Source organism: Nipponia nippon, unplaced genomic scaffold (genome assembly GCF_047370975.1).
Source record: "Nipponia nippon isolate SJK-2023a ecotype South Korea unplaced genomic scaffold, ASM4737097v1 scaffold_3, whole genome shotgun sequence".
Lineage (NCBI taxonomy): Eukaryota > Metazoa > Chordata > Aves > Pelecaniformes > Threskiornithidae > Nipponia > Nipponia nippon.
Genome location: NW_028262347.1, coordinates 104,561,831 through 104,581,560, shown reverse-complemented (window position 1 = coordinate 104,581,560; position 19,730 = coordinate 104,561,831). Strand labels below are relative to the sequence as shown.

The 19,730-nt window shown below is 60.9% G+C and overlaps 1 protein-coding gene across 3 annotated transcripts in view; it reads left to right on the top strand.

The window, feature by feature from the left end:
- Window positions 1-19,558, top strand: part of PSD (pleckstrin and Sec7 domain containing) — a 47,696-nt gene extending 28,138 nt beyond the window's left edge. For all 3 annotated transcript variants that reach the window (XM_087767895.1, XM_087767896.1, XM_087767894.1), the window contains 12 exons: window positions 362-556; window positions 1,073-1,153; window positions 1,709-1,821; window positions 2,644-2,702; window positions 3,211-3,300; window positions 13,027-13,070; window positions 14,339-14,517; window positions 15,311-15,381; window positions 15,986-16,143; window positions 16,487-16,631; window positions 17,288-17,431; window positions 17,694-19,558. In XM_087767895.1, the coding sequence (XP_087624021.1) occupies window positions 362-556; window positions 1,073-1,153; window positions 1,709-1,821; window positions 2,644-2,702; window positions 3,211-3,300; window positions 13,027-13,070; window positions 14,339-14,517; window positions 15,311-15,381; window positions 15,986-16,143; window positions 16,487-16,631; window positions 17,288-17,431; window positions 17,694-17,933 (1,519 nt within the window). In that variant the 3' untranslated portion in view covers window positions 17,934-19,558. The remainder of the gene's footprint in view (window positions 1-361; window positions 557-1,072; window positions 1,154-1,708; window positions 1,822-2,643; window positions 2,703-3,210; window positions 3,301-13,026; window positions 13,071-14,338; window positions 14,518-15,310; window positions 15,382-15,985; window positions 16,144-16,486; window positions 16,632-17,287; window positions 17,432-17,693) is intronic.
- Window positions 19,559-19,730: the final 172 nt, after the last annotated feature.

Here is a 19,730-nt window from a genome sequence, read left to right as displayed (position 1 = left end):
TACGGCTGAGCTTGGCAGAGCCTGAGCCCACACATGCAGTTTCACAGGCTCAGGGTGGGGAACTTTGGAGCAGTTGTCCTGTCTCTCTACATCCAGTTTGGACATGGGTTTGGGTGCTTTGGTCCCGTCATCAGTCACTGGAGCTGTCCTGTCACCCCCTGTCTCCTCCAGCCGCATCCCCAAACCTTCCCTTAGCTCCCAGACCCAACCTTGGAGTGTCTCTAAGCAGTGTTGTTCATCCTGGGTCCCAGCAGTGAGTAGCTGGTCTCCGAAGCATTGTGAGGAGCCTGCATTTCCCAAGAAGCTGAACGAGAAGAGGATCTGTAGGCAGGCTAATGTGGAGTGTCCCTTCCCCTTGCAGTGACCACCCCCTGAGCCAGCTGGTTTCAGACTCAGACTCGGAGATGGACAGCGTGGAGCAGCTGGCCCTGGGCAGCACGGACACCCTCTCCAACGGGCACAAGGCTGATCTGGAGGCTGCTAAACGCCTGGCCAAGAGGCTGTACAACCTGGATGGCTTTAAAAAAGCAGATGTGGCCCGTCACTTGGGGAAGAAGTACGTGTGGGTATTTGCAAGGAACGGCCCATTCTACAAGGGGGCCACCTGCGCCCGTGGTGTACCCACGGTTGCTGCCCTTGCAGGGCACTGGGCTGGCAGGGAAGAGCTGGCAGGACCCCAGAGCCCACTGCCTGTGACTGGTACACCTGCTACAGATACCAGGTGTTCCCTCTAAAGGTCTTAAAACCTAAAAGACATCCAGGTTTTGGTACCTTCCTACCATGACTGCATCTTGGATGCTTCAGTAAGGTGATGGGGCGATGGCTAGCTGACCTCTCGTGGTCCCTTCCAGCTCTAGCTTCTCCAGTTTCTCTTACATGCCCAGTATTCCCATTGGATCTGTGGGTGACTCCTCTGAGTTTCATGGGAGTGTGGGGTGTCTCTGTCCCCAGCATGCTTCCCACAGCCCTGGGGAGCTCCCAGCCTCCTGGAATCCACCCCAACTCCTGTGTGCCTTTTGCTGTCCCCACAGTCTGGTCAATCCCACTCTCGCTCACCCCTTTTCTATTTCAGCAACGAGTTCAGCAAGATGGTGGCAGGGGAATATCTGAAGTTCTTCGTGTTCACGGGGATGAGCCTGGACCAGGCTCTCAGGTCAGAGCTGAGTGCGTGTACATGTGTGCGTGTGTGGTGGCCGAGTGGGGTCCTAGCAGACCATGCCCTCCACAGCTCCACACCCGCACAGGGATCTGCAGGAGCAGGCAGACCCCCCATCTCCCACCTGGAGATCCCCTTACCTTTTATATAGCGGGGGTTGAGTCCCAAAGTGGTCTCTCAGCCACGCAACTGCAAAAGAGCATCCCCCTTAACTCACCAGTCAGTGCAGCTGGGTGACAGTCAGGTTCACCTAGGACTGGCTTTCCAGGCCTTAAGCTCAGAGCCTCTTGGTGTCACCCCCACCTCCTTCCCCGGCATAGTGCCCAGGGCTGGCTGCAGGTCTCTGTGATGTGCTGGCAGGGTACGATGCTGTGGGCTTGGAGGGGAGTCCTGCAGTTGGTTGAGAGGGATGTGCAATGGCAGGGCTTCGTCCGGCACATAGGGGGGTCTCCAGACCAGAAAGCACAGCTCCACTCCTGCGCAAGGTGGGTTGGAGAAGCTGCTGGTGGGCTTCAAGTGTGACCAATGCTGCTGCTGCTGCTGCTTCTTCAGGTCCTTTCTAAAGGAGCTGGCCTTGATGGGAGAGACGCAAGAGCGAGAACGAGTGCTGGCTCACTTTTCCCAGCGGTATTACGAGTGTAATCCCAATGCCATCTCTTCGGAGGGTAAGAAACTGTGCGTATCCGTGTGCGCGTGTGTGTCTTTCAAGCGAGCCCATGCATTTGTCAAGTCGGTGAAGGTGCTCAAACTGAAACAGAGCAGGCTGAGAGCCTGTACTGACGCCTTAGGAGACAGCCCCAGAGATGTCATTTCCCTCAAATGGCAGATGCTTTAGATTTTTTTTTTTAAAAAAAAAGCTCCTCCAGTTGGATCATGCATAATTAGGGCTCAACCCATCCTTAATTCTGACCTTGAGCAGATTAGTACAAGAGGCGAGAGAAGGCCCTCCTCACCAAATACACCCCAGCTCTCAGACCCTCGGCTCAGGGAATAGCCAGGTGAGAAAACTCGGGTGCCCAGCACTCAGGGCGGCACAGACACCCACTTTGTACTGTTTAAACGTCTTTGCGCCTCTCCTATGTGTGTTCACGTGCTGGGTCTGCTCTGGGCTGGCTCTGGGGCAAGATGAGGTTTGGGCTGCCTGGCTGGCAGAGGGCTGTGCCGGTCCCACCTTGCCGTGCTAGGAGCTCTGCAGGATTAGCTGCAGCATCGCTGTCTGGCTGAAAGGGATGCAGGCTTGAAAAGGAGTTTGTACGCTCAGGTTTGGGACCAGCTTTGATTCAGTGGCCTCCTACCTACTTGCCCGCGTGCTGCCAGCACTACGCTGACTGCTGTGTGCCCTGCGTGCCTGGGGCGGGAGGAGTGGGCTCGGGGCTGCCTTGGGCGCTCAGAGCCCCCCATGCCCTGCCTGAGATGCTGAGGGGCTGGAGCACCAGCTGCGGGGCCAAGCCAGGGGCTCTAATTCCTGTCCTGTGCTTGTGCTGCAGATGGAGCCCACACCCTCACCTGCGCCCTGATGCTGCTAAACACAGATCTGCATGGACACGTAAGTTCCCACTGCCATCGGCCCCGTCTGTCCCTGCACTGTCTGTCCCCACCACCCTGAACTGCAGGTACGGGACCCTGGACCCACGAGGGCTGGTCACCCCTAATGTGTTTGGGGGAGGAGAGGGGAGAAAGGATGAGTGAGAGAGGGAGCTGGCGAAGGAGGGACTTTGGAGGAGACGTGCTGAGCTGGAAGATGTGGAGGTGGGATGAGGACAGAAGAGGAAAGTGGACAGGGAAAGAGGGTGGGAGTGAGACTCCAAAACTAGCTGCCATGGGAGCAGGTAGCACCCAACTTAGAAAACGGAGGCTATTTAAGACTCCCAGAGTCTAGGCAAAGCTGGCAGCTTCCCCACACCTTCAAGCAGCCTCCCTGAGAGCTGGCTGGTCCCTCACCCCACTGCAGAGACAGGGGGTTTGTTCCTGGGCTGTGGGACCTGCTCCAGCCAGCACCGGCCCCCTGGCCCAAAGGTAACCCCCCCATGTTTCTCTCCTCCTGGCTCCCCCAGAACATCGGGAAGAGAATGTCCTGCTCTGACTTCATTGGCAACTTGGAGGGGCTCAATGGAGGCACTGACTTCCCCAAGGAGCTGCTCAAGGTAAATTCAGTTGCTCTCCCTGGCCAGCCACGCAGCAGGAGCAAAAGTGAGAGTTTTGGGTGGGATCACATAGATGACTATGTGGGATGCTGTGAATGTGTCCATTCTCATGCAGGAACAGTGGTGGTCCCTTAGCCTGCAGCTTTCCTCCTGCCCTGCTGAGGGGGACATGGGCTGCCCCGTTCCCCCAGGAGGACACCGGAGCTCCAGCTGGGGTCCTGGTGCCCTCACTGCTCCTGCTTTGCCTGCGTCACAGGCAAGGGGGCACATGTGGGGCCAGCTTACTAGGGTTGGTGTGCCCAGCTGCAGCCAGAGGTTTTGTGGCATTGACCCCATGGTTCTCAGCCCTTCCTGGCTCCCTGGAGCGCTGGAGCCCAAAGCCGTGGCCAGGCCCTGGGACTGGAGCCATCTGTGGTGGCAGAGGGAATGTTTCCCTCTGGGAAACGGGCAAGGCATGGCGATGGCGAGGGTAGGCTGGTGGTTAAAGTCCCAGAGCTGGGAACTCACTGCACTGGTGTGAGCGGCGGGACTCCTGCCTTCTCCCCGCCTGACCCAGTTCTCAGCGGGGCTTGGCCTGGGAGGGCAGCGCTCAGTGAGCATCTCCAGCCTCAGACTGCTGCCCTTCTCCAGCATCGCCTGTTCTCGGGAAGGTTTTCTGAGCTGCCGTCTCTCCATCTCAGGCCCTGGGAATAGGATTAGCTCCCATGGGACCCGCTGGGCAGAAACCATTGCTGTTGGTGAAGCGCTACAGTTGGTAAATACTCGTGATGTGGAAGATGAGTTCCCACAGGGTGCCGGAGCCACAATGGGGGGAGATGGTCGATGAAAAAAGGCAATGGAGGGTGAAAAGCTGAGCTCCCTTTTCAGCCTCTGTGGGTCTATTCCTGGCTGTGTCGCTCACCCCATCATTAAGGGGTTACCAGCAGCTCTCAATAGGGCTGTCCTCCCTCTCAGCCCACGCTTCACCAGTAAAAGGAGTTACTCAGGAAAAATTCTCCTCTAATTTTAAACCCAGATCCAGAAAAGGCTTTAAGCACCCAAAATGGAATAGAAACATCCACAATGAGGACCCCTGCCCTCCAGTACTGCTGAGCCCCAGAGCATCCAAGCTCCACAGGCTCCTTGGCATGTCCCTTTTGCAGCCCCCGGCGCCCCACGGTTGGGTACCCCCACTTCAGGCACTGCCGCATCCCTGTTAAACTTCACCCCCAAAAGTACCAGCAGTTTAAACATGCAAGATCAAGTTACCCAATCAGATCCCAGCCAGTGGGATATAGGGTGGTGAGCAAGTACCATGAAGCTACAGGCTTTCTCTCGTGGGCAGGGGCCAAGACCTTTGCTGGATGTAAAGCAGCGGTGGGAGGCTGCAGTGCTGCAGCACAGCCCCGCACAGCTCTGCCCGCAGCCCAGCAGTGGGGAGGCTGCTCTGCTAAAAATGGCCTGTTCCCTCTGCAGCTGTGGTGCTTCCCACCGCCGCTTTTCAGCCGCCTCTGTACAGGAGCCGTGCTGGGGAGGGGGAGCAAAAGGCAGCGTGAGGAACCACGTGTGGGGCAGGCTGCAGCTCCTCGCCTGAAGCACCGCTCTGCTTCAGGGAGCCCCTGCCTGTGCAAGGGGAAGTGGGGTCCTGGGATGGGTGAGATGGGGAAAGCGCTGTCAGCCTGCTCTGGGGAGGGGCCCGGCAAGGAAAGGCTCCTGTAGGGGCTGTGCCTCTCCTGGGCAGCCTTTGCCAGGCTCAGCCGGAGAGGACACCCTCTCCCTTCTGCCCACTGCTTTCGGCTGCTTGGTGCTTGGGTCCCTGTGCAGGCTCAAGGGGCAGAGAAACAAGGAAAGCCTCTCCCTCTGCCCTCCCTGCGGCAGCCTGCACTAGTCATGTTACCCAGGGTAGGATGCTGCCTCCTCGGCAGACCTGGCTGGCAGGCCGTGCCTGGGGACCGAGGTTCCTGTGCACGTGTGCCGCACAGCTGGCTGGCTAATTTTAGCCTTCCAGGAGCACATGCGTTAGTCCTAAGGCCAGCAGGGGAGGGAAAGGGCTGACAGGCTTCCCAAAGCTCAGGGCTGGGTCTTGGGCAGCTCCAACAGCGCAGAAGAAGGATCCTGGGGGCTCTTCCAAGCCTGCCTGGGGAGATAGCGCAGGCTGCTGCCCCATCGGCTTCAGAGCTGGAGGGCTTGAGGTGGCCCCCACCCACATCACTTGCCACTGGAGAAATGGGGACAGCAGAGCACGACCTAGGTGGCTGCAGGGGACACAAGGCCACCATCCCCTGTGACTCTGGGGACAGCATCAGGAACAGACCCGTGGGGAGCCTGGGCTGTGCGGACTTCCAAGACAAACGCAGCATGATGCCTGAGAGCGGGTGGCAGCTTGAGTCAGACAAGAACTTTATCTGCTACTAGATAATACATGTAAACAATCCCAGTTTTATGCAGAAGAAACGAAAACACTTCAAAGCTTGTGCTTTCACAGCTGAGCACCACGTCCCCCTCACTGGCAGTGCCTCACCGTGCCCTGCATGGCACTGCTGCTGGAGCTGAGGCAGTGATGCCTTACTGGCACTCAGCTGCTGCTGCTGGAAACCCTTTCCTCTGGCTCTGAAAGCTCCCGTGGAGAATCGTGCTCCGCAGGCAGGGCTGCCCAGCTCTCCGACTCGGGTGTCCTCCCCACTGGGGATACAAGAACCCATATAATGCCATGCCCGAGGACGCCCACGTCTGCAGGCTTGGACCTGAACTCCTGTGGCCAAATGAAGGCAGCTGCCCACCCCGCGAGGAAGGAGGGGAAGCGGCATGTCCTGGAGCTGATGATATTTTGGTTAGCTCTTGAGATGTTGCTCTTCTCTTGTCAGTGTGATTTTAGCCCAGGCCCCCTGGGATTTCACTCGCTCTTGCTGGTTGTCTGTTACATTTCAGATGTGGATTTGACCTTTACATGATTGATCACTTTGCAGAGCCTTAGCTCTTCCCTATCTTCCTTACTCTTATTAGCTTAACCTTGTGCTTTGCTGGCTGGTAGCAACACCGTAGGGCCAGATCAGACCCCATTTCTTCTTGGTACTGCTTAGCGATTGCAGGAGTGAGCCAAATCTGTGCCGCCTTCCAGCCTAGGAGCCGGAGCACTTCACAGATGTTAATGAATTAAGCCTGACAATGCAGTCGGGTCCCCGGGGGAGGAAGGTAGGATGGGCCCCCACCTTCCAGCTTGGAGGCACAACGGCAGGGCTCAGACGCTCAGAGTGCTGGGTAAGTGATTAGCAATGTGGGAAGAAAGCCCCGGCTCCCACCTCTGAGCTGTAATCTCAGGAACGCTTGCTCAGTCTAATCCCCTGGGCTATTTCTTTTTTGCCTGTTTCCCCTGGGAGCAATACGCTGCCCTGCCCCTGTCTCCCGTGGCCCCCCCAGCCTCAGGGGCAGCCCAGCATGTCTGACGGGCTGGGCACCCATGCCCACACAAGTTTTGCCCAGCGACCACTATGCCAAGCAGTCAGGACCGAGTGGAAAATTTCCCCTTCTCCACTGGCCGCATCTCCTGCTCAGTCAAGCCTAACTAAATTACGCATCGATCCTCACGCCTTCTGCAAGGATGCCCAGCTCTTTGCTTCGTCACGGGGACAGCTCCCTGGAGCATCTGCGTCCTGCCCTTAACCAGCCGGGTGGCTCTAGCTACTGATGTTTCTGGCCTGACCTGGAAGGGCTGGGCAGGAGTGTTAGCGTGGGGTGGGCGCTGAAGGCCGAAGGTCTGAGATCTCCTACCAGCCCAGCCCTTTGGAGGCCCCTGGTGCAGGCTGGGCTGCAGCAGCAGCTCTGAAGCCTGCCCGGCTGGCACAGCGCCGAGGTGCCGCCTGCCCGGTGGAGCCCGGGAAGCGCCGGAGATGTCACCGCCGCTGCCCCCCAGCCCCGTGAGCCCAGCCGCCTGCTCCCGCTCTGCCTTGTGGGGGGGAAAGGAGGCAGGGAGGGCCGGCTGGTGCTCCGGGGGCGGCTCCGGGGGCGGCTCCGGCAACTGGTGTGCCATCGGCGCCAGGGACGGTGTCCCCCCAGGCGGGACGCTAGCCTCTGCCTCCGCGGGCCCGGCTCCACGGCTCGGCTCGGCTCGGCTCGGCCCGGCCGGGCCGGGCTCCGCGGGCCGCCATTGGCTGCGGCGGGCGGGGCGGGGCGGGGCGGGGCCGGGCCCCGCCCCTGTCGGGCAGCCGCCGCCGAGCCCTGCCCGGCCCGGCCCGGCTTCAACAGGCGGCGGCGGCGGCGGCGGAGCGGGCCGCGGCAGGCAGGGCAGGCAGGGCAGGCAGGGCCGGGCAGGGCCGCCGGGCACGCTGCCGCCCCCCCCCCCCGCCGCCGCCGGCAGGATGATCGGCGTCAACAGCATCAACAGCAGCGCGGGGCGCATGCGGTCCCGCTCCATGTGCTCGGTGCGCTACGGGCGCAACTACCGCGGCGTGGAGACCTTCTGCTACGGCTGGCCCCAGCGCTCCCGCACCCTCAAGCCGGTGCTCTACACCGACCTGGTGGTCAGCCGCCTCCAGAGCCGCCGCAAGAAGAAGCCGGTAAGCGGCGGGCCGGAGGAGCGGGGGGCGCCGCGGGGGGATGCGCAGCGCCCGGCGGGGAGGCGGGCGGGCGGGCGGGCGGACGGACGGACACGCCCGGACAGCCGCCGGCCCGCCCGCTGCGAGTGCCCCAGCCCTGGCATGGATGTAGCGAGCGGCCAGCCCGGTGTCCCTCCCCTGCCTGCTTTCAGCGGAGGCGGGTCCCCATCAGCCCCCCTCCGCCCGAGGGTCCCCGTCTCCAGCCCTGCCGCCCTCCGCCCATCCCACCCCGGGCACGGGGGGAGCGGGAGCACGGCAAGACCTGGGTGACATTGCGCCGCTTACGATGGCTTGACGGCAACGCTTGCTCGAAAACATCGCTGCGAGAAGAATCCAGGACAGAGCCGTACCGCTGGGACCAGCCCTCCAGCTTAGCATAAGTGACAAGCTCTGCGGGCTCCCCGCCAAGGGCTGCGCTGAGCCGTGCCAGCCCGGCCAGGGCAGACTGGCACCCGGCTGGGGCGGTGGGGAGAGCCGCAAGGCAGCGCCGCAGCCCCGGCTCCCAGCCGAGCAGAGCTGGAGAGGAAGGAGTGGCTGTCTGGACAAAAAAGGGCTTTTTACTGCCAAGAGCTCACTCGCTGTCAGCCGGCATCTGTTTTGGAGGTGTTACGCTGGTGTGCATCAGTCCTAGGTGGGGAGAAGCGAACAGGCTGTCTCTGAGTGCATCCTACCTCGGTTGGGAGCCTGCCTCTGGTGTAGCAGCGAGAGAAGAGTCCTCACTGGCCCCCGCGTTGCAGGCAGGCTGGGGCAAAGAGGCAGGGGTACCCCAGAGCCACCGGGGCTGCCCCCGTGGCCAAAACCAGCCCAGTGGGGACATCAGGGCTGTGACAAGCAGCAATGCTGTCATAGCGCAGTACGGTCTGGGGGCAGCATTAAGTTGTGACGCACTCGGATGGAAACATGCAGTTGGAAGGGAGACGCTCGGTCGCTGCTTCCCGTGCTGTGGGGCTGCGCTGGGAGGGATAGAGGGGTCTGCCGTCCTGGGGGTGGTAGTTGGCTGGGCAAGGAATGTTTTAAAAGATGTTGGTGCAGCTTATGATGTTGGTGCAGCTTATGATGTTGCTGAGTCGAAAGTGTGGGGTAGGAATGGGTAGCCGTCCCCTACTGCCTGCTGTTGCTGCCTGCAGCAGGGCGGAAGGTGACGCACAGGACACTGTCCCCATGGCAGCCCACCCAATGGGTCTGTCCCCAAGTCACTCTGCTCTGTGTGCCTGTGGGAGCCCCTCTGCAGTGGAGGGGAGGGGGGGGACACGGGGTGTGTGCAGCAGGGTTGGTGTGTGCCAGGTGATGAGTTGTTCTTGAGCAAGGGTTGTGTGTGCTGGGCAGGCAGCAGGGGTGGAGAGGGGGGGCTGTGAAGGTGAATAAGGGACCTGACATAGGTACAGTTCCCACTGATATACGTCCCTGATCTGATGGTGCTGTTTGTATCCATGCAGCTGTGGGGTCTGGGTGCCTGGGGGACCTGACAGAGCTTTGTGGCTGGGTGTAGAGAAAGATATTTTGCTAAGGAAAAGTTGGAGAAAGCCAGCAACTGAGCTCTTGTGTTGAAATGCTGCCAGGCACGGAGAGAGGAAGAATGACTGCAGGGAGGGTGCTTGGTGTCTGTGAAGTATGTCTTGCAGAACGTCATGCAGCCGTGGCTGGTCACAGGGCTGGCAGGAGGAAGGGGGGCCTTGACTTGCACAGGGCATCTTGCAGCACTGAGGGCTGAGCACTGTGTTGCTTAGCACAGGAACCAGCAGACTGGAAAGGGAATGTGTCCTTAAGAGTTATGATCCACAAAAGAGGCACCCCAGAAAGGGTTAAAACCCTCTGCCAGATGCCTAAATTCCTGCCTTAACCCTCCGTTGTTACTTGAGTGCTGGGTTACAGCCCAGTCTGTGCCAAAGCTGTGTCCAGGCCAGCTTGTTGCCCAGCTCCCCAAAGAGCACTGGATCTCCCCTCTGGTCTGCTCTGAGCTGGGGATTTGAAGGGGGAATGGCTTCTCCCTGCCGTGCTTGCACAGGGCTGGCACCAAGGCCAGGCTGGAGCATCAGAGCCACCTGCCTCGTGCCCAGCGCAGCCCCCCACCCCTCCTGGAGACGTTTGCTAGAGCAGGACTCGGGACATCCTCTCAGCCTGCTTTTGGGAGGGAGGGCGAGCACCAAAGAAAGATGTTGGTTCAGTTAGAAATCCCCCTGGGACAGTATATTCCTAGGTCTCTTCAGCGTTGTGCATGTCTAGGGCAGAGCTGGCTGGCCCTTCGTGCTGCAGCAGTGAGCTCATAACCTGGCGATGACAAAAAAACCCCAACCACGCTTGGGGTCGGCTGCAGTGGCATGGGGCCAGTGCCCTGCTTTGTCCTGAGCCGTGCTTACAAGTTCAGCGCTGCCAAGAGGTGCCCTGCTTTTGGCCCAGGGGGAGTGAATCCACGGAGCAAAGACAGCCTGGCGAGAGGGACCTGCTGAGCGATGAAACTGGTGTCTGGTCTCTGCTGACGTGGTTGTGAATTAGGCTTCAGGAGCCTGCACCACTTGTGCTTCCCCAGCAGAAACGGTCTGTGCACCAAAGAACCCCGAGTTTAGTGGACTGACAGGCAGTGGTACTGCCACAGGACCAGAAAAGCGGGATGGGCTCTGTGGCTGGAGTGCATATTCTCAGCTAGGACTTGGACTGAGTCCACCAGCTTTGTTCCTGAGACTGGTGTCAGCTGGGGGTGGTGTTTAGCCAAGCAGAGTCTTGGCAGGATTTAAGTGTAGACGTAAAGCTTTGCATTGCTCTCTCAATCCACCCAGCCCCGCCGTTTGCCTCTCACTGTCCCCCTGCACAGGAGTGCTGAGCAGTCCCTGCTCCCCATCTCTGAGGTGGGGGTACTTGGCAGTTCCTGCCCACAGCGGGCTTGTGGGATGCTGTCGGGGCTTGTAGCAGGGCTGCTTGAGCCTTTTGAAGCCACAAGGCAGTTCAGCCTTTGAAGTGTGCGCCGACAGTCCCAGAGCCCAGGTTTTTGTAGTGCGGTGCTCTGCCGGGCTGTTCTCCGGCACTGTGCCATCCAGAATTGCTCCTCAAGCGTCTTCTGACATCAGCTCGTTCAGTTTAGCAGCAATCCACCTGCAAGCCCTGCGCAGGGCTGGGGGCCTGGGGGCCACCGTCCCCTTCAGTGCAGCATCTTGCCCTGTCCTCCAAAATCCCAGCTCAGCTGGCTCACGTCTGCTTTCCTTGGGGTGCAGAGCTGGCCCCTCCTGTATGGTCACTGAGCCGGGTGGAAGCCAAGCCACACATCCCGTCCTGCCTGCTCTTTCCAAGGAGCTTTTCTGCAGTTTCCAGTCCCCACTTCTCTGTGCCAGTTTTCTAGTCTCCTTTTTTGTGTCTGTTGGTTCTCAGCATCTCTCAGCTGCGTCCCTGGCAGTGAGTAAGATCCCTTCCCTTCTGTTTCCCGTGGCGATTCCTTATCATCCACATTGCTCTGAGATACCTGCTTCTTCCCCTGCTCTACTCCCAGGTTATGTTCTGCAGGACTTTGGCTTGTTTTTTTCTTCCAGGCTCTTCTCTAGGTCTCTTTGCTACCCGTGCTCCTCTGGCCGCATTGCTGCCAGCCCTCCGGCAGGTACCCCCTACTCACACCTCAGCATCCTGCCCCTCCGGCGCCAGGGCTGCACAAATGGGGCCAGGGTCTAACCTCCTCTCGGGCACTGGGGCCGTACCCCCTCCGTGAGCCTCCTGTCTTCCCAGGAGACAAGTGGTCCCCGCTTGCTGCCTGCAGATCGGGGCAATCCTTTTCAGTCTCTGAGAAACAAGCTGATGCTGCACCAGCATTTCCCCGACAGGGAAGTGCGGGAGGAGCTGGGTCCCCGCTCCATCCTGGCCGCTGCGCCTCTCGGGGGAGTGATGGATGTCCCTTTCCCAGACACCGCTGGGCCTGTCTGCTGGCCGGCTTTCCCGGGCCCCTGCACGCCTCCAGTTGTACTTTCTCAGCCACCAGCAAGATCTCTCAGCAACAGTCTTGGGCCAAGTGATGGATGTTGATAGCTGCCTGAACAGCCTGTGCGAGACTCGATTATTTTCCTCTGAGGATGATGCCTTCCAGATCTTGCTCCGAAACCCTCTGCAAGCACTGTGTTGAAACCCTCTCCGGAGCCTCCCTGGCTGCAGAGCTGTGCCGAGTGCTTCTGGCTTGCACCCAGCCCGGACCGGACAAATGCTTGGGAGCGGGGCTCTTGGAGCATCCTGCTGCAGGCAGGCTTAGCTTGTTCCTGTGCTGAGATGCAGGCAGCAGGTCCTGCCTTGCTCAGCTTGGCAGTGTTTGGGCCAGCAGGGAGGGCAGTGTGCTTGGGGGGTGCTGGGGAGGGGGTAGGGACTGATCACAGCCACCCTAAGCAGCAGCAGCCCAGCAGCAGGCAAACACCCATCCTCCCTTGACCAGCCACGAGGTCCTTTGAGGTCTTCATGAACAGTGGTGTGCTGGTGTCTCTGCAAGCCCAGGGCCAGCACCCTGCTGAAGTCTCTCCCAAAGCTTAAGCGTGCTCCTGAGCAGCCTACAATGGGAGCATTGCATTGCTGTGGAGCACTGGGTGCTGCCACAAGCCTGCCTCAGCCAGCCCAGGACAGGCGGCTGACAGCAGGGACGTCACTGGCTGTGGTGTGTCGTGGCGTGGAGCTGCTGGAGGTGGTAGGGCAGGCTGGTCATGCTGAGCAGGGTGCAGGCATGCACACACCTTCGAAATCCAGCCTGAAAGCTTGCTCTCCTGGGGCCTTGGCCTCCTGAAGGCCGTCCCTTTGGCCAGCTTGGGATAGCCTGGAGCGGGGAGAAGTGGGTCTCCCAAGGGATTGGAAATGTTTGGCACGCCTCGCTGTCATGCTGCTAATGCTGTGCCACTGTCACGGGCAGGCAGAGAGGGAGGGGAGGAGAGGGGAGACAGCCAGGGCCGTGACCCAGCGCCGTGCCCAGGGTGTGCGTGGGTTTGCAGGTCCTGTGGTGCCCAGGAGAAGGTACCTGTAGCCCTGAAACAAGGCCAGTCAGCTGGCCAGGCCAGGGTGGGGCTGGACCAGGATGAACTGGCCTGGGGCTGCCTTAACCTCCAGTGCCCCTGAGCTGGTCTGGCATGCCCCCTCCATCCCCGGAGCAGCTCCCCTGACCTGGCACCACTCTCCTGCTGATCCGCCACTCTTCTCTCTGCAGACATTGTACGGCTCCATCAAGAACGAGAAGCTGCAGTGGGCCATGTGAGTATCGCTCCTGGGGGATGCTGGTGCTGGGTGGGCAGCGGGGTCACCCTGCCGGCATGGGGGGTTTCCTTGCCCCTGCTGCCCTCCCCGCCGGAGCATTGCCCTGCCCTAGAGGCCCCATCATCTACGATGCTGCAGGGATGTGAGGATGTGGGATGGGACGGGTTGAGATGGGATGAGGGTGCCTGGAGAGCTGTGCTGGCAGCGTACCCCTGGCCGCCCTCAGCACCTCGATGGGGACCCATTCCCTGGCATGCTGGGGAAAGGCTGCCTGAGGCCAGCTCCCCGCAGCTTTGGCATTGCTCTGTGCCTTGGCGGCTGTGCCCGGGGTGGGAGCAGGCAGGCCCTGGGGGGGCTGTGGCTGTGCCGGGGCCCCGCAGGGTGCCCGCACCCTCGCCCACAGCTGCCATCTCCAGCAGCAAGAGCGGCAGCGCCCGCGCTGCGGGGATTAATCAGCCCGACGGTACTGCCAGCGCTGAGCCAATGCGCTCGGGCTGCTGCCATGGAGACGCCGGCAGATGCTGAGGGGTTTAATTAGCAGCAAGCGGGTCTGAGGGAGGGGGGAGGCAGCAGCTCTGGGCTCCCACATCTTCCTGCTGGGCGGGGGGAGCGGCACCAGTGCAGCCTGCCCGCAGCAGCCTGCCTGCAGTGCAAGGGGCCATGACCTGGAGCCCCGGTGCTGCCCGAGGCCTCCCCACCGCAGTCTCCCCGCACCCCTTTGCTGGTGGCTCTGAGCCCCGTAGCCCAGCTGCTGCCCTGAAGGAGTGGGGACCACAGCCTGAGTCTCTCTTTGAGGCGGTTTCCCTCTAGAGCCTCTGTCCTGCCAGCTCCTGCCTGCGAGCCTGTACACCATGGGCCGGGGGGCTGTGGTGGTGCCAAGTCCCAGGGCACTGCTCCTCCACGGCCCCCCAGCTCGTTGGCTTGGCCAGGATCAGTCCTAGTCCTGTCCAAAAATGCTCCTTGCTCCCTGGGGCAGGCAGGAGCCCTCACCCTGAGCCAGCAGCAGACACCCCCATGCCTTGTCTTTCGAAGTGCCAGGCAGCACCTCAGCTGCCAGCCTAGAGGGGCAGGGGCACAGGCACAGAGGCATGACTGGGTTTGGGATGCTCTCCAGTGGTGATGGGAGACTGCTCAGCCTGTTCTGCCTCTCCTGGCCTCCCTCTTAGAAGCCAGGCCTAAAAGTGGCACCGGCAAGTGGGAGACCTGGTATTTGCTTTCCCCAGCAAGGTAACAAACCCTTTCCCCACGCAATCTGTGCCTGGCAGAGATGAGGAGGAGCTGAGAAAGTCCCTCTCAGAGCTGGCAGACCCCAACCCTAAGTCCATCAAGCGCATCAGTAGCTGCAGTAACCCCTTTCTGGACTTCTCCCAAGACTCCAGCATTGCCACCTACAAACATGGACTGTTAGTGCGCAAGATCCACGCTGATCCTGACTGCAAGAAAAGTAGGTGCCTGGGGAGCCCGCGGGAGGGGCTCAGGGCAAGGAGGCACTGGCGAGCTCCAGAAACACTAATGGGGAGTGGGGCGGGAAGCACTATGTGACATCTGACTGTAGCATCAAGCCAGCTTCCACCATCAGCCCCCTGCACCCTCTCTGTCCAGCTGTGCCGGGCATAGTTCAGCCCCCAGGCTGGGAAGCCTGAAAGCCTCTCCCTGCCTGTCCGCCTCCGCCATCAGGACTGGGCAGAGGCTCCCATGGCCCTGGGAAGGGGGGAGGTGGGGTGGGCTCCCCGGGGGATCGGCCTTTGCTGCAGGGTGGCGGGGACAAAGCAAGATGTCCTGTGGCACAGCAAACAAGCAGCACAGCGGGCTGCTGCTGGTTGGGCGCTGCCAGGCACGTTCACCATTTCCACCGTAAAATCCCCTCTAAGCCATGGCTGTCTAATGTTGCCTTGATCTGATTAGATGCAGCCAGCATTACCTGGCGGGCAGCACCGCCTCATCCCCGTCCCCGAGCGGGGAGGCAGTGGTGAAGCCGAGCGCGAGCGGCGAGGCAGGGCGCGCAGTGGTGCTGGCCCCGGGAGGCAGCAGGCGGCCCCCCTGCCCGCAGCACCATCTGCCAGCCACGCGGCCGGCACAGGCTCAGGTGCACAGGGACAGTCCTGGCGTGCTGCCCGTCCCCGGGGTGGGGTGACGTGCGTCGTGGCAGGGCTGGCTGGAGGAGGATGCGGGGGGAAATGCCTTTCTCCAGCTCGGTGCTGGGGCTGATGTCTGGGCTGCTCTCTCCTCCCTGGCAGCACCCCGAGGGAAGCGCGGCTGGAAGCCCTTCCACGCCATCCTGAAGGGGATGATTCTCTACCTGCAGAAGGTAGGCAGCAGTGGGGGCTGCCTGTGTCCGTGCCCTGGAGAGGGATTGTCCCCAACCCGGGGGGGGGGGGGGGGGGGGAGGTCATGGCAGTCCCCACAGCAGTGAGAGAGGAGCTCCAGCGCATGGCATTGCAAAGCCTGGCCTAAGCAGACTCAGCACCATGCCTGCTTGAGCCATTGCTTGGGGACCTGGTGTCATCCCTGTTCCCGGGGTGCTCGGGCTCAGCCTGGGCAGTGAAAAGTGGCTGCCAACCGAGGGCCCTGTGTGCGGGGACTTGGCTGGGCAGAGAGGAGGCACCGGGGCCTTTGCCCTGGGCGGGGGAGTTTGGGCTGCAAATCCAGTCTCCTGCAGGCACACGTACTGCCCGGCTGCAGGGCAGTGAGGACCAGCCACCAGGTTGTTGCCAAGCCCATGCACCCGGGTTGTGCAGCCTCTCCCTATGGGTATAGCACAAGCTGGAGGCAGAGCCTGCAGCAGCCTGGTGGAGGGTGATGTCCAAGCCCCACCGCTGCAAGCACTCACCTGCAGTCCCCACAGTCTCGTAGAGTTGACTCATGGTGGGGTGCATCCCTAAGCTGGCTCTGAAACGCCCTGTGATTTGCAGGAGGAGTATAAGCCAGGGAAGGCGCTGGCGGAAGAGGAGCTGAAGAACGCGATTAGCATCCACCATTCGCTTGCCACGCGGGCGTCTGACTACAGCAAGCGACCCAACGTCTTCTACCTCAGGACAGCTGACTGGAGGGTCTTCCTCTTCCAAGCACAGTGAGTTTCCCCAGGATCACCGGCTGGGCCCCACATTGGGGTGCAGGGGCTCATCCAGCTGGGGTGGAGGGTGGGATGGGGCTTAGGGCCACATTGCTCTCTCCTGCCCTGGCTCCTTCTGGAGGGAAAGGGACCTGGTGTCAGCACTGTGCTTTGCCCAGCTCTTCTTCCCACCCTGATGGGGTTGCGATGGCCCGAGTGGCTGGGAGCAGAGCCCCAGGTGCTGTGGCTGGCCAGGGCCAGGCCTGGGGGTACCTGGAGCATGTCTGCAGGGCAGGTCCCTCTGCCTGTGACACAGCTAGTGCCACTTAGCACCCATCTGTCATTTGGCCTTTCTCCCCAGGAACCCTGAACAGATGCACTCGTGGATCACGCGCATCAATGTGGTGGCAGCCATGTTCTCCGCACCCCCCTTCCCTGCAGCCATCGGCTCCCAGAAGAAGTTCAGCCGCCCACTGCTGCCCAGCTCCTGCACCAGGCTGTCCCAGGTGGGCCGTGGCATGGGGGCAGCCGGGAGCATGGGGCAGACCTCCTGGGTCTGCTGGTGGCACTGTCCCCTGTGGACGGACCCATGTGATGCCATGTGCCCGGCTGCCTCCCAGCAGGGTACAGGGCCGAGGGAGCATGGCCAGGGAGACGTGGAGCAAGGGGGTGCTGAGGTTGGGGGCAGGCAGTGAGGTCTTGTTCCTGGCAGTGGGGATGGGAGACAGATGATGGAGTCAGACCACGGAGAATGTAGTCCCACACCACGGCTTGCAGGGTCCTGCCAGGGCCAGGACCTTGAACGGCGACTGGCCGGGGGATTAGCTGGTGCTCGTGCATGCCAGGGCAGTTATTCATAGAGTGGAAAGGATTAAAAAAAAAACCCCACCAGCCTAGTTTTAGAGGGGATTAAAGTCTTCTGCTTTAAGACTGCAGCCAGCCTCCTGTGAAGTGGGAGCAGATTGCCCCCCAAGGGCCTGTGCTTTTGCCTGCCATTTAAAAAAAAAAACAAACAAAAACAAGAACAAAACAAAAAAACAACCAGGAGCAGAAGCTGAGATCCTGGCTGGACCTAGGAGTGGAAAAACTTTTCTGGGCCCATTGCTGGGGGGGCAGAGCAGAGGGCAGAGCAGGGCACTGACATGATACCACCCATCCCCAGGAGGAGCAGGTGAAAAGCCATGAGACAAAGTTCAAGACGATGTCAGCGGAGCTGCTGGAGCATCGCTCCTCGCTGCCTGAGAAGAAAGTGAAGGGCAAGGAGTACGAGGAGCTGAAGCAGAAGGAAGAGTACCTAGAGTTTGAGGTGAGCTGGGTGACAACCCCCTGCCCCTAGCCCCTCTGCTTCTGCCTGCTTGGCCATCCTGAGTGATCCAGAGCCCCTTGCTCAAGTCCCTGTCAGCTGAATTGCACTGTGCCACTGCCATGCTCTGGGACCATGAGCATCCCCCTGCCCTGGGATGCTGGCTGGGGTGGAGGGACCACGAGCATCCCCCCACCCTGGGATGCTGGCTATGGGGCAGTGCCCAGCTCACCAACCCTTCTCTCTGCTGCACTGTGCCCCCCAGAAATCCCGCTATGGCACCTACGCCATGCTGCTGCGGGCCAAGCTGAAGGCTGGCTCTGAGGACCTGGCAGCGTTCGAGTCCACCCTCTTTGACGCAGCGGGCGGGGAGGACGATGGCCTGAAAAAATCCCGCTCCAGTCCCTCGCTCAATGCAGAGCCCTCTGGCACAGCTACCAAGGTGAAGCGCAACGTCTCGGAGCGCACCAGCCGCCAGCCCCCTGGCCACCCCCAGAAGTCATAAGCGAGGGGCATCAGCCGCCTGTGCTGCAGCGCTGTTCCTGCCCCCCCGGCGCCAGGATGGAGGCCATGTGCCTGCCAAGACCCTGCATGAGTCCGTCCATCTGTGGCACGAGCTTGGGGGTGACAGCCCTTCCCTGGCCACCAGCACCAGCCAGGCAGGGCCATGGCCCATCCGCCAGGGACGGTGGCAGAGCAGGACAGTCCCCGGTCCTTGCCCGCAGGAGCTGCCTGTACTGTCGGCCCCATCAGACTCATTCCTGCCCCTCCTTGTCCTCCGTTTGGCTGCAGGACCCAGTCCCCCCCACCCTGGGGAGGGGGAACAGCTGAAACCCACCCACTGGGCTCCATTCTTCAGTGGGTAAAAAAAAAAACAACAAAACAGACAAAAGCGCAGCAAAACAAAGCCAGCGGCCGCTTCTCCTCCAGCTCCATTGTGCCATGGGGGGCAGACAGGAGGGGGCCAGCCCTGGCCTGTCCCCTCTCCTGGGGCTGGTGGCCAGGGGAGCCAGGGCACCTGTCCTGCTCCGTGCCACCCCAGCCACCTCTGCACCCTCCCCGCTTTCTTACAACTTTTGAACGTTTTTTGTGATACAGTTTTGCACTTTTTAGTACCAGATCGAGCTGACCACCAGGGAGGGTTTTTTGGGGCTACTTTTGATGCTTTTTTGGGAACTGTTTAAAAAAACAAACAAAACCACAAACCCAGCCATGTCCTGTAGGCACTGCACTCTGGGGGGAGGATGTTTTTACAGGGACTCAGGGGGAGACCCAGCTCCCCCCTGCAGCAAGACGCATGTGCTGCAGCCTGCGCCCCAGCCCCGCTCTGGCACCAGCAACCTTTTGGAGAGAGACAGTCCCGTGGCCACCGGCGCCAAGGAGGCAGCCTTGGGGTGGCAGCACCCATTGCTGCGCTCGTGGCTGCACAGGGGAGCTGATGTGCTGGTGCTTCATGACCCCCCAGCAGCCTGCACCGGCCCCGTTTGTGCTGCCTGGGTGTGAGCATCGTACCCGGGGCACGTTGGGGAGCAGTCTGTAAGTACTCCTGGCAGGGGGAGGTGAACCTCAAAGCCAGGGTTGAGTTGGGGCTCCCCGCTGCCCTGTGGAGCAGGCACAGCCTGGAGCAGGCTTTCCTTCCCATGCTGCTGCTCCAAAGCATGGCTGGGGCCTCAGAGGCTGCCGGCAAAGCCCCATCCATAGCGCTGTGAGGTTCTCATGCTGCAGCAGCAGTGGTGCAGCCCCTTCCTTGGCCTCCTCTCCAAGGCAAGGAGCAGGCTGGGGCAGCCCCCACTGCCCCGGGGTGGGCTGGAGGATGCTTGTCCGCAGTGAGGTGTCAGTGGTGGAGCATGGCTGCAGGAGCGCCCAGGGTGCACAGGGAGGGGTCTGGGGACAGTGGAAGGGCTGCGGGCAGGGGCTGTCACACATGTTGTTCTCGGCTGCCCAGGACCTGGCTGGTTTCAGCACTGACTTTGCGAATGTGTCAAACTTTTTATTCTGCTCTTCTGAGTCTATTGCAAAAAAAAAAAAAAAAAAAAGGAAAAAAAAAATCCACCCTTGCCCCAGGTGGCTTGGGGGGAGAAAAACCTTTGTACAGCTTCTCTCGGTTACTGAAGTAAAACTCGCTCTTCACTTCTTGCGTGCACTGTGGTTTCTCCGCCCTGGCTGGGGACAGCCCTGGCATGAAGGGATGCTGAGGAGGGGCTGGCAGCTGCCTCCTTGCTGCCAGACTCCCAGCCCCAGGCAGAGCTCAGGGGGGTTAGCACCCTGCCTGCTCAGGGTCGGGGCTGGAGAGAGGGAGGGC